Source organism: Petromyzon marinus, chromosome 59, assembly GCF_048934315.1.
Source record: "Petromyzon marinus isolate PM22_M1 ecotype Great Lakes invasive population chromosome 59, UKy_Petmar_22M1.pri1.0, whole genome shotgun sequence".
Classification (NCBI taxonomy): domain Eukaryota; kingdom Metazoa; phylum Chordata; class Hyperoartia; order Petromyzontiformes; family Petromyzontidae; genus Petromyzon; species Petromyzon marinus.
In genome coordinates, this window is record NC_133725.1 from 5,633,974 (window position 1) to 5,647,364 (window position 13,391).

Below are 13,391 nucleotides of genomic sequence, written 5' to 3' on the forward strand. Positions count from 1 at the left end.
GGGGACGTGAAGGGAGACACAGAGACACAGGGAGACAGACACAGAGAGACACAGAGACACGGGGACGTGAAGAGAGACACAGAGACACAGGGAGACACAGAGACACTGGGATGTGAAGGGAGACACAGAGACACAGGGAGACACAGTGACACGGGGACGTGAAGGGAGACACAGAGACACAGGGAGACACAGAGACACGGGGACGTGAAGAGAGACACAGGGAGACACAGAGACACAGGGAGACACAGAGACATGGGGACGTGAAGAAAGACACAGGGAGACACAGAGACACAGGGAGACACAGAGACACGGGGACGTGAAGGGAGACACAGAGACACAGGGAGACACGGGGACGTGAAGGGAGACACAGAGACACAGGGAGACAGAGACACAGGGAGACACAGAGACACAGAGACACGGGGACGTGAAGGGAGACACAGAGACACAGACACAGGGAGACACAGAGACACAGGGAGACACAAGGAGACACAGAGACACGGGGACGTGAAAGGAGACACAGAGACACAGAGACACAGGGAGACACAGAGACACAGGGAGACACAGAGACACAGGGAGACACAGAGACACAGGGAGACACAGAGACACAGGGAGACACAGAGACACAGGGAGACACAGAGAGACACAGAGACACAGGGAGACACAGAGACACAGAGAGACACAGAGACACAGGGAGACAGAGACACAGACACACAGGGAGACACAGGGAGACACAGAGACACCGGACCCCTCCACTGTTGCCGAGACGCCTCCACACATCTCACTCCTCCCGTGGCTGCCATTCGCCCCCCCCCACCACCTGGTCACCCCCTCCCCGCCCCCCCAGCATCGGTAGCCCCCCTCCCCCTGCACCCCTCACCCTCGTGGAGCTGGATGCGTTCGAGCTGCCCCTTCTCAGTGAGAGCCTCGGCCTCCTTCACGAAGGCGATCATCCCCCCAAACGGCGGGGCCAGGATCTCCTCCACAAACTCCTGGGGAGGGGGGGGGGAGGAGGGGAGAGCGCCGCACCGGGTGACGATGGAGGAGGGGGGGGGGGGCTCCCTCCGGGCAGACGGAGAGCAAGAGACAGAGATGGCGGCCGCAGAGAGAAGCAGAGAGACAGAGAGACAGAGAGACGGTGAGAGAGACAGAGGCAGGGAGAGACAGAGAGACGGTGAGAGAGACGGTGAGAGAGACGGTGAGAGAGACAGAGAGAGACAGAGAGACAGAGGCAGGGAGAGACAGGGAGAGACAGAGAGACGGTGAGAGAGACAGAGACGGTGAGAGAGAGAGGCAGGGAGGCAGAGAGAGAGAGACGGTGAGAGAGAGACAGAGACAGGGAGAGACAGAGAGACGGTGAGAGAGACACAGACGGTGAGAGAGACAGAGAGGCCGAGAGAGAGACAGAGGCAGAGAGAGAGAGAGACAGAGAGAGGCAGAGAGACGATGAGAGAGAGACAGAGACACAGAGAGAGAGAGAGACAGAGAGACGGTGAGAGAGAGACAGAGAGACGGTGAGAGACAGAAAGAGAGACAGAGAGACGGTGAGAGAGAGAGACAGAGAGACGGTGAGAGAGAGACAGAGGCAGGGAGAGAGAGAGACAGAGAGAGGCAGAGAGACGATGAGAGAGAGACAGAGACACAGAGAGAGAGAGAGACAGAGAGACGGTGAGAGAGAGACAGAGAGACGGTGAGAGACAGAAAGAGAGACAGAGAGACGGTGAGAGAGAGAGACAGAGAGACGGTGAGAGAGACAGAGATGGTGAGAGAGACAGAGGCAGAGAGAGAGACAGAGGCAGACAGAGGCAGGGAGACAGAGGCAGAGAGACGGTGAGAGAGAGAGAGACAGAGACACAGAGAGACGGTGAGAGAGACAGATAGAGAGAGACAGAGACAGAGAGACGGTGATAGAGAGACAGAGAGACGGTGAGAGAGACAGAGAGAGAGACGGAGAAACGGTGAGAGAGAGACAGAGGCAGAGAGAGACAGAGAGACGGTGAGAGAGACAGAGACGGTGAGAGAGACAGAGACGGTGAGAGAGACAGAGAGGCAGAGAGAGAGAGGCAGAGAGAGAGAGAGAGGTAGGGAGACAGACAGAGAGAGAGACAGACAGAGGCAGAGAGACGGTGAGAGAGAGACAGAGACACAGAGAGACGGTGAGAGAGACAGATAGAGAGAGACAGAGACACGGTGATAGAGAGACAGAGAGACGGTGAGAGAGACAGAGAGACAGAGAAACGGTGAGAGAGAGAGACAGAGAGACGGTGAGAGAGAGACAGAGAGACGGAGAGAGAGAGAGACAGAGACGGTGAGAGAGAGACAGAGAGGCAGAGAGAGAGGACACAGTCAGATGGAGACAGCAGCAGAGACAGAGAAACAGAGACAGTGAGAGACAAGGAAAGAGCGACTCCTGACCTGGGAGGAAGAGGGATTTAACCTTGACCCCAAAGCGAGTGGGATTGACCCCTGACCCCAGAGCGAGTGAGATTGAGATTGACCCCTGAAGTGAGTGGAATTGACCCCTGACCCAAGAACAAGTGGGATTGACCCCTGACTGAGGAATTGACCCCTGACCCCAGAGCGAGGGATTGACCCCAGAGCGAGAGGGATTGACCCCTGACCCCTGAGCGAGTGGGATTGACCCCTGATCCCAGAGCGAGTGGGATTGTCCCCTGACCCCAGAGCAAGAGGGATTGACCCCTGACCCCAGAGCGAGAGGGATTGACCCCTGACCTGCGTGCGTGCGTTCAGCAGCTGCTGGAAGCTCTCCACCTCCTTGCTGTCCTCAGCCGCCCGCTCCTGACGGGGGTGGGAGGGGTTAGTGAGCGGTGAGTGAGTGTGGTGAGTGGTGAGTATGGTGAGTGAATGTGGTGAGTGTGGTTAGTGAATGTGGTGAGTGAGTGTGGCGAGTGAGTGGTGAGTGAGTGTGGCGAGTGAGCGGTGAGTGTGGCGATTGAGCGGTGAGTGAGTGTGGCGAGTGAGCGGTGAGTGTGGTTAGCGAGTGGTGAGTGAGTGTGGTGAGTGAGCGGTGAGCGAGTGTGGCGAGTGAGCGGTGAGTGTGGTTAGCGAGCGGTGAGTGAGTGTGGCGAGCGAGTGAGTGAGTGAGCGGTGAGTGTGGTGAGCGAGTGGTAAGCGAGTGGTGAGTGAGTGTGGCGAGCGAGTGAGTGAGCGGTGAGCGAGCGGTGAGTGTGGCGGCGAGTGAGTGAGTGGTGAGCGAGTGGTAAGCGAGCGGTGAGTGAGTGTGGCGAGCGAGTGAGTGAGTGAGCGGTGAGTGTGGTTAGCGAGTGGTAAGCGAGTGGTGAGTGAGTGTGGCGAGCGAGTGAGTGAGCGGTGAGCGAGCGGTGAGTGTGGCGGCGAGTGAGTGAGTGGTGAGCGAGTGGTAAGCGAGCGGTGAGTGAGTGTGGCGATCGAGTGAGTGAGTGAGCGGTGAGTGTGGTTAGCGAGTGGTAAGCGAGTGGTGAGTGAGTGTGGCGAGCGAGTGAGTGAGTGAGCGGTGAGCGAGTGGTGAGCGAGTGGTGAGCGAGCGGTGAGTGAGTGTGGCGAGCGAGTGAGCGAGCGGTGAGCGAGCGGTGAGTGTGGCGAGCGAGTGGTAAGCGAGCGGTGAGTGAGTGTGGCGAGCGAGTGAGTGAGTGAGCGGTGAGTGTGGTTAGCGAGTGGTGAGCGAGCGGTGAGTGAGTGTGGCGAGCGAGTGAGTGAGCGGTGAGCGAGCGGTGAGTGTGGCGGCGAGTGAGTGAGTGGTGAGCGAGTGGTAAGCGAGCGGTGAGTGAGTGTGGCGAGCGAGTGAGTGAGTGAGCGAGCGGTGAGTGTGTTAGCGAGTGGTAAGCGAGTGGTGAGTGAGTGTGGCGAGCGAGTGAGTGAGTGAGCGGTGAGCGAGTGGTGAGCGAGTGGTGAGCGAGCGGTGAGTGAGTGTGGCGAGCGAGTGAGCGAGCGAGTGAGCGAGCGGTGAGCGAGTGGTGAGCGAGTGGTGAGCGAGGCAGCCGCTCACCAGCAGCACGGACAGCAGCATGTCGTAGTTGTTGATGAGGAACACCAGCTGCTCCTTGCGCGACGAGAACTCGGCCGCCATGAGAAGAATGAAGTTCTCCACCTCCACCTGGTCACGGCACAACACAACACAACAATAACAACACAACAATAACAACACAACAATAACAACACAACAATAACAACACAACAATAACATCACAACAATAACAACACAACAATAACAACACAACAATAACACATCAAAACAACAATAACAACACAACAATAACAACACAACATAACAATAACAACACAACAATAACAACACAACAATAACAACACAACAATAACAACACAACATAACAATAACAACACAACAATAACAACACAACATAACAATAACAACACAACAATAACAACATAACAATAACAACACAACAACAATAACAACATAACAATAACAACACAACAATAACAACACAACATAACAATAACAACACAACAATAACAACACAACATAACAATAACAACACAACAATAACAACACAACAATAACAACACAACAATAACACATCAAAACAACAATAACAACACAACAATAACAACACAACATAACAATAACAACACAATAACAACACAACATAACAACACAACAACAATAACACAACAATAACAACACAACATAACAATAACACAACAATAACAACACAACATAACAATAACAATGCAACAATAACAACACAACAATAACACAACAATAACAACACAACAATAACAACACAACAACAATAACACAACAATAACAACACAACAATAACACAACAATAACAACACAACAATAACAACACAACAACAATAACACATCAAAACAACAATAAGAACACAACACATCCCAACAACAGGGCAGGATAACACAACAGCACACACACACGCGCGCGCTATACACTGCACTCACTCACCACGCACGCCCACCACGTGCTCTCACCACCCACGCTCACCACCCACGCTCACCCCACGTGCTCACCGCCCACGCTCACCGCCCACGCTCACCGTCCACGCTCACCGCCCATGCTCACCACCCACGCTCACCACCCCACGCGCTCACCACCCCACGTGCTCACCACCCACGCTCACCCCACGTGCTCACCGCCCACCCTCACCGTCCACGCTCACCACCCCACGCTCACCGCCCACGCTCACCACCCACGCTCACCACCCATGCTCACCACCCCACGCTCACCACCCCACGCTCACCGCCCACGCTCGCCACCCACGCTCACCACCCACGCACACCACCCACGCTCACCACCCCACGTGCTCACCACCCACGCTCGCCACCCACGCTCACCACCCACGCTCACCACCCCACGCTCACCACCCCACGCTCACCACCCACGCTCACCACCCACGCACACCACCCATGCTCACCACCCACGCTCACCGCCCACGCTCACCACCCCACGCTCACCGCCCACACGCACCGCCCACGCACACCACCCACGCACACCACCCACGCTCACCACCCCACGCTCACCGCCCACGCTCACCCCATGTGCTCACCGCCCACGCTCACCGTCCACGCTCACCACCCCATGCTCACCGCCCACACTCACCACCCAGGCTCACCGCCCAGGCTCACCACCCACGCTCACCGCCCACGCTCACCACCCACGCTCACCATCCATGCGCTCACCACCCACGCTCACCACCCCATGCTCACCACCCACGCTCACCGCCCACGCTCACCACCCACGCTCACCACCCACGTTCACCTGCAGCTGTCCCAGCAGGGCGATGGTTTTGTCGTTGGGGAAGCTCTGGTTGATGCTGACGATGGCCGACGAGAACTCCGCATACCTCCTCGTCACCTGCACCACCACCGTCGCCACCATTACCACCACCACCACCACCACTATCATCATGGTCATCGTCACCATCATCATCACCACCACCACCACCATCGTCACCACCACCACTATCGTCATCACCACCATCACCACCACCGTCGTCATCATCATCATCATCACCACCACCACCACCACCACCATCGTCACCACCACCACTGTCGTCGTCATTATCACCATCGTCGTCATCACCACCATCACCACCACCGTCATCATCATCATCACCACCACCATCATCGCCATCACTGTGAGTGTGTTGGTGAGTGTGTGGGTGAGTGTGTGGGTGAGTGTGTGGTTGAGTGTGTGGGTGAGTGTGTGGGTGAGTGTGTGGGTGAGTGTGTGGGTGAGTGTGTGGGTGAGTGTTTTGGCGAATATGTGGGTGAGTGTGGTGGTGAGTGTGTTGGTGAGTGTGTTGGTGAATGTGTTGGTGAGTGTGTGGGTGATAGTGTGGGTGATAGTGTTGGTGAGTGTGTTGGTGAGTGTGTTGGTGAGTGTATGGGTGAGTGTATTGGCGAGTGTGTTGTTGAGTGTGTTGGTGAGTGTGTGAGTGAGTGTGTGGGTGAGTGTGTTGGTGAGTGTGTGGGTGAGTGTGTGGGTGAGTGTGTTGGTGAGTGTGATGGCGAGTGTGTTGGTGAGTGTATGGGTGAGTGTGTGGGTGAGTGTATGGGTAAGTGTGTGGGTGAGTGTGTTGGTGAGTGTATAGGTGAGTGTGTGGGTGAGTGTGTTGGTGAGTGTGTTGGTGAGTGTGGGTGAGTGTGTTGGTGAGTGTGCGAGTGAGTGTGTTGGTGAGTGTGTTCGTGAGTGTATGGGTGAGTGTGTTGGTGAGTGTGTGGGTGAGTGTGTTGGTGAGTGTATGGGTGAGTGTGTTGGCGAATGTGTTGGTCAGTGTGTGAGTGAATGTGTTGGTGAATGTGTGGGTGAGTGTGTGGGTGAGTGTGTTGGTGAGTGTGTTGGTGAGTGAATGGGTGAGTGTGTGGGTGAGTGTGTTGGTGAGTGTGTGGGTGAGTGTGTTGGTGAGTATTTTGGTGAGTGTGTTGGTGAGTGTGTTGGTGAGTGTGTTGGTGAGTGTGTTGGTGAGTGAATGGGTGAGTGTGTTGGTGAGTGTGTGGGTGAGTGTGTTGGTGAGTATGTTGGTGAGTGTTTGGGTGAGTGTGTGGGTGAGTGTGTTGGTGAGTGTGTGGGTGAGTGTGTGGGTGAGTGTGTTGGTGAGTGTGTTGGTGAGTGTGTGGGTGAGTGTGTTGGTGAGTGTGTGGGTGAGTGTGTTGGTGAGTGTGTGGGTGAGTGTGTTGGTGAGTGTGTGGGTGAGTGTGTGGGTGAGTGTGCTGGTGAGTGTGTTGGTGAGTGTGCGGGTGAGTGTGTTGGTGAGTGTGTGGGTGAGTGTGTTGGTGAATGTGTGGGTGAGTGTCTTGGTGAGTGTGTTGGTGAGTGTGTGGGTGAGTGTGCTGGTGAGTGTGTTGGTGAGTGTGTGGGTGAGTGTGTTTGGGTAAGTGTGTTGGTGAGTGTGTTGGTGAGTGTGTGGGTGAGTGTGTTGGTGAGTGTGTGGGTGAGTGTGTTGGTGAGTGTGCGGGTGAGTGTGCTGGTGAGTGTGTGGGTGAGTGTGTTGGTGAATGTGTGGGTGAGTGTGTTGGTGAGTGTGTTTGTGAGTGTGTGGGTGAGTGTGTTGGTGAGTGTGTTGGTGAGTGTGTGGGTGAGTGTGTGGGCGAGTGTGTTTGTGAGTGTGTGGGTGAGTGTGTTGGTGAGTGTGTGGGTGAGTGTTTTGGTGAGTGTGTTGGTGAGTGTGTTGGTGAGTGTGTTATCGAGTGTGTTATCGAGTGTGTTGGTGCGTGTGTTGGTGAGTGTGTTGGTGAGTGTGTGGGTGAGTGTGCTGGTGAGTGTGTTGGTGAGTGTGCTGGTGAGTGTGTTGGTGAGTGTGTTGGTGAGTGTGTTGGTGAGTGTGTGGGTGAGTGTGTTGGTGAGTGTGTTGGTGAGTGTGTGGGTGAGTGTGTTATCGAGTGTGTTGGTGAGTGTGTTGGTGAGTGTGTGGGTGAGTGTGTGGGTGAGTGTGTTGGTGAGTGTGTTGGTGAGTGTGTGGGTGAGTGTGTTGGTGAGTGTGTGGGTGAGTGTGCTGGTGAGTGTGCTGGTGAGTGTGTGGGTGAGTGTGTTGGTGAGTGTGTTGGTGAGTGTGCTGGTGAGTGTGTGGGTGAGTGTGTTGGTGAGTGTGTGGGTGAGTGTGTTGGTGAGTGTGTGGGTGAGTGTGTTGGTGAGTGTGTGGGTGAGTGTGCTGGTGAGTGTGTTGGTGAGTGTGTGGGTGAGTGTGTTGGTGAGTGTGTTGGTGAGTGTGCTGGTGAGTATGCGGGTGAGTGTGTTGGTGAGTGTGTGGGTGAGTGTGTTGGTGAGTGTGTTGGTAAGTGTGTTGGTCAGTGTGCTGGTGAGTGTGTTGGTGAGTGTGTTGGTGAGTGTGTTGGTGAGTGTGTGGGTGAGTGTGTGGGTGAGTGTGCTGGTGAGTGTGCTGGTGTGTTGGTGAGTATGTGGGTGAGTGTGTTGGTGAGTGTGCTGGTGAGTGTGCTGGTGAGTACGTAGTGGGGCCGGGTGTCGATGGCTCCGAGCCGCTGGGGGTCGGTGCTGCGTATGCTGTAGATGTTCATCTCCAGGATGAGCTCGAAGCGCGGCCACAGCAGCTCCAGCAGCGCATCCCAGTACCTGTGCACCGCACCGCACGACGCACCACTCTGCACTCCGCACCGCACGACGCACCACTCTGCACTCCGCACCGCCCTACACGCCACACCGCGCTGCTGCTGCTGCTGTGTGGCCAAAGCCTAGGGGCGTCCCCAGTGGCAGCTGCCCCTTCTGTATTAGTCTTCTAGGCGTGGGCGATGCTGCTGCTGCTGCTGCTGTGTGGTCAAAGCCTAGGGGCACCCCCAGTGGCAGCTGTCTGCTCTGTATTTGTCTGCTGCCAGTAGGGGGTGATGATTACTGCTGCTGTGATGGAGATGATGATTGAGACGATAATGATTGAGATGACGATGATGATGACGGAGATGATGACGGAGATGATTGAGATAACGATGATGATGACGGAGATGATGACGGAGATGATTGAGATGGCGATGATGACGGAGATGATTGAGATGATGATTATGATAGATGATGATTATTGAGAAATTATTGAGATGATGATGATGATGGAGATGATCACGAATGGGCCACATCACCCGTTGAGAGTGTGCATGTGCTCTGCAGGTCCTCTACGTGTGCTCTACGTGTGCCCTGTGTGTGCTCTACGTGTGTCCTGTGTGTACTCTACGTGTGCTCTACGTGTACCCTGCGTGTGCCCTGTGTGTGCTCTACGTGTACCCTGTGTGTGCCCTGTGTGTGCCCTGTGTGTGCCCTGTGTGTGCCCTGTGTGTGCTCTACGTGTGCCCTGTGTGTGCTCTACGTGTGCTCTACGTGTACCCTACGTGTGCCCTGTGTGTGCTCTACGTGTACCCTGTGTGTTCCCTACGTGTACCCTGTGTGTGCTCTACGTGTACCCTGTGTGTGCTCTACGTGTACCCTGTGTGTTCCCTACGTGTACCCTGTGTGTGCTCTACGTGTACCCTGTGTGTGCTCTACGTGTACCCTGTGTGTGCTCTACGTGTACCCTGTGTGTGCTCTACGTGTACCCTGTGTGTGCTCTACGTGTACCCTGTGTGTGCTCTGTGTGTGCCCTGTGTGTGTCCTGTGTGTACTCTACGTGTGCTCTACGTGTACCCTGCGTGTGCTCTACGTGTGCCCTGTGTGTGCCCTGTGTGTACCCTGCGTGTACCCTGTGTGTGCTCTACGTGTGCCCTGTGTGTGCTCTACGTGTGCCCTGTGTGTGCCCTGTGTGTGCCCTGTGTGTGCCCTGTGTGTACCCTGTGTGTACCCTGTGTGTACCCTACGTGTGCCCTGTGTGTGCTCTACGTGTGCCCTGTGTGTGCCCTGTGTGTGCTCTACGTGTGTACCCTGTGTGTGCTCTACGTGTGCCCTGTGTGTGCTCTACGTGTGCCCTGTGTGTGCCCTGTGTGTGCTCTACGTGTGCCCTGTGTGTGCCCTGTGTGTGCCCTGTGTGTGCCCTGCGTGTACCCTGCGTGTACCCTGTGTGTGTTCTACGTGTGCTCTACGTGTACCCTACGTGTGCCCTGTGTGTGCCCTGTGTGTGCCCTGTGTGTGCTCTACGTGTGCCCTGTGTGTGCTCTACGTGTGCTCTACGTGTACCCTGTGTGTACTCTACGTGTACCCTGTGTGTGCTCTACGTGTGCTCTACGTGTATCCTGTGTGTACTCTACGTGTACCCTGTGTGTGCCCTACGTGTACTCTACGTGTACCCTGTGTGTGCTCTACATGTACCCTGTGTGTACCCTGTGTGTGCTCTACGTGTACCCTGTGTGTGCCCTGTGTGTACCCTGTGTGTGCTCTACGTGTACCCTACGTGTGCCCTGTGTGTGCCCTGTGTGTACCCTGTGTGTGCTCTGTGTGTGCCCTGTGTGTGCCCTGTGTGTGCTCTACATGTGCTCTACGTGTACCCTGTGTGTACCCTGTGTGTGCTCTACGTGTGCCCTGTGTGTGCTCTACGTGTGCCCTGTGTGTGCTCTACGTGTACTCTACGTGTGCCCTGTGTGTGCTCTACGTGTGCCCTGTGTGTGCTCTATGTGTGCTCTACGTGTGCTCTGCGTGTGCCCTGCGCCGCTCCTCACTTGTCGAGCGCCGGCACGCCGCGCTTGGCCATGATGGCCTTGAAGCGCAGGATGATGTGGATGCACAGGAACACGGCGATGCTGTCGTAGCAGTCGGCCACGTACGCGTCCATGTGTTTCTGACGAGGACCCCAACGGACGAGGAGGAGCAGGACGAGGAGGAGGAGGAGGGAGGAGGTGAACACGGGTTTGCTGTGTGCAATATCCGTGGCTGGGCTCGCGCAAGCGGTGAATTGCGGCTGCTGTTGCTGTTGTTGTTGTTGAGCCGGTGAGTAGTTGAGTAGGTGGGTGAATGAGTGGCTGAGTGGGTGATGGGGTGGGTGAGTGATTGGTTGAGTGGTTGGGTGAATGAGCAGGTAAGTGGGTGGGTGAGTGAGTGGGCGATCAAGTGGCTGAGTGTGTAAGTGGGTAGGTGAGTGTGTGGGTGAGTGATTGAGTGAGTCACCGAGCGAGCAAGTGGCCAAGTGACTGGCTGAGTGAGTGAGTGGCCGAGCGAGCAAGTGGCCGGGTGGCTGAGTGACTGGATGAGTGACTGGCTGAGCGAGTGACTGAGCGAGTGGTTTTTGTGGCTGAGTGGCCGAACCTGCGAGTGGCCGAGTGGCTGAGTGGCCGAGCGAGCAAGAGGCTGAGTGACTGACTGAGTGACTGGCTGAGTGTCTGGCTGAGCGAGTGAGCGAGCGAGTGAGCGAGCGAGTGGCTGAGCAAGTGGCTTCGTGGCTGAGTGGCCGAGCCTGCGAGTGGCCGAGTGGCTGAGTGACTGGCTGAGTGAGTGGCTGAGCGAGTGAGTGAGCGAGTGGCTGAGCGAGTGGCTTCGTGGCTGAGTGGCCGAGCCTGCGAGTGGCCGAGTGATTGGCCGAGCATGCAGGCAAGCGAGTTGGCGTGCCTCCGCGTGGCGGCGGTGCGCGCGCTCACCATGAACATGGAGAGGGAGCGGCCCATGACGCTGGTGAAGAGCTCGTGGGCGGAGGCGCCGCTCACCATGAAGAAGTCGCAGAGGAAGAGGAACTCGCGGCAGCAGTTGTCCAGCAGCGCGTAGTGCTGGCTACGGAACAGACTTTCAAACGAGTACTGCACTCACGCACACAGAGACACACAGAGATAAACACACACACAGAGATACTCACACACACAGAGACACACAGAGATAAACACACACACAGACACACACAGAGATATACACACACACAGACACACACAGAGATAAACACACACACACACAGAGATAAACACACACACAGACACACACAGAGATAAACACACACACAGAGATACTCACACACACAGACACATACAGAGATCCTCAAACACACAGAGATAAACACACGCAGAGATACTCACACACACAGAGATAAACACACACACAGAGACACATAGAGATACTCACACACAGAGACACACAGAGATAAACACACACACAGAGATACTCACACACACAGAGACACACAGAGATAAACACACACACAGACACACACACAGATATACACAGACACACGCAGAGATAAACACACACACAGACACACGCAGAGATACTCAAACACACAGAGATAAACACACGCAGAGATACTCACACACACAGAGATACTCACACACACAGAGATACTCACACACACAGAGATACTCACTCTCACACACAGAGATACTCACTCTCACACACACAGAGATACTCACACACACAAAGAGAAATACACACACAGAGATAAATACACACAGAGATACTCAAACACAGATATACTCAAACACACAGAGATACTCACACACAGAGATACTCACACACACAGAGAGATACTCACACACACACACAGAGATACACAGAGATACTCACACACACACAGAGATACTCACACACACAGAGATGCTCACACACACAGAGACACACAGAGATAAATACACACACAGAGATACTCACACACACAGAGATACTCACTCTCACACACAGAGATACTCACACACAGAGATACTCACACACGCAGAGATACACACACATAGATAAATACACACACACAGATACTCACACACACAGAGATATTCACACACACAGAGATACACACACAAAGATACTCACACACAGATATACTCGCACGCACACAGATACTCACACACACAGAGATACTCACTCTCACACACACAGAGATACACACACAGAGGTACTCACACACACAGAGATACTCACTCTCACACACACACACAGATACTCAAACACACAGAGATACACACACACAGTGATACTCACACACACAGACACACACAGAGATACACACACAGAGATACTCACTCTCACACAGAGATAAACACACAGTGCACAGTGCTGGCTAAGGAGCAGACTCTCAAACGAGCAACAGCCGCCGCCGTTCACCACCACGGCGCCTGCGCCAGGCCAGGTGCACTCCACGGCCACGTGAAGTGTCGAACGCCCGCCGGCAGGAGGTCACAAACCAGACCCAGCAGGTGCCACGGGCCGACTGACCGAGGCGACCGGCCGCATGCACCGGCGCCGGCGTGACGCGAGTGTGTGACGCGAGTGTGTGACGCGTGACGCGAGTGTGTGACGCGAGTGTGTGACGCGAGTGTGTGACACGAGTGTGTGACGCGAGTGTGTGACGCGAGTGTGTAGGACGCGAGTGTGTGACGCGTGATGCGAGTGTGTGACGCGAGTGTGTGACGCGAGTGTGTGACGCGAGTGTGTGACGCGAGTGTGTGACGCGTGACGCGAGTGTGTGACGCGAGTGTGTAGGACGCGAGTGTGTGACGCGTGATGCGAGTGTGTGACGCGAGTGTGTGACGCGAGAGCGTGTGACGCGAGTGTGTGACGCGAGTGTGTGACGCGAGT

General features: G+C 55.3%; 1 protein-coding gene across 1 annotated transcript in view; it reads right to left on the reverse strand.

Annotated features, from left to right (window-relative positions):
- Positions 1–13,391, reverse strand: part of LOC116955383 (vacuolar protein sorting-associated protein 52 homolog) — a 31,298-nt gene that overhangs the window by 2,663 nt on the left and 15,244 nt on the right. Inside the window, exons 8-14 of the mRNA XM_076053196.1 lie at positions 11,477–11,632; positions 10,565–10,683; positions 8,423–8,546; positions 5,736–5,831; positions 3,983–4,090; positions 2,731–2,796; positions 878–989 (exon numbers count right to left, since the gene is read on the reverse strand). Of these exons, the coding sequence (XP_075909311.1) occupies positions 878–989; positions 2,731–2,796; positions 3,983–4,090; positions 5,736–5,831; positions 8,423–8,546; positions 10,565–10,683; positions 11,477–11,632 (781 nt within the window). The remainder of the gene's footprint in view (positions 1–877; positions 990–2,730; positions 2,797–3,982; positions 4,091–5,735; positions 5,832–8,422; positions 8,547–10,564; positions 10,684–11,476; positions 11,633–13,391) is intronic.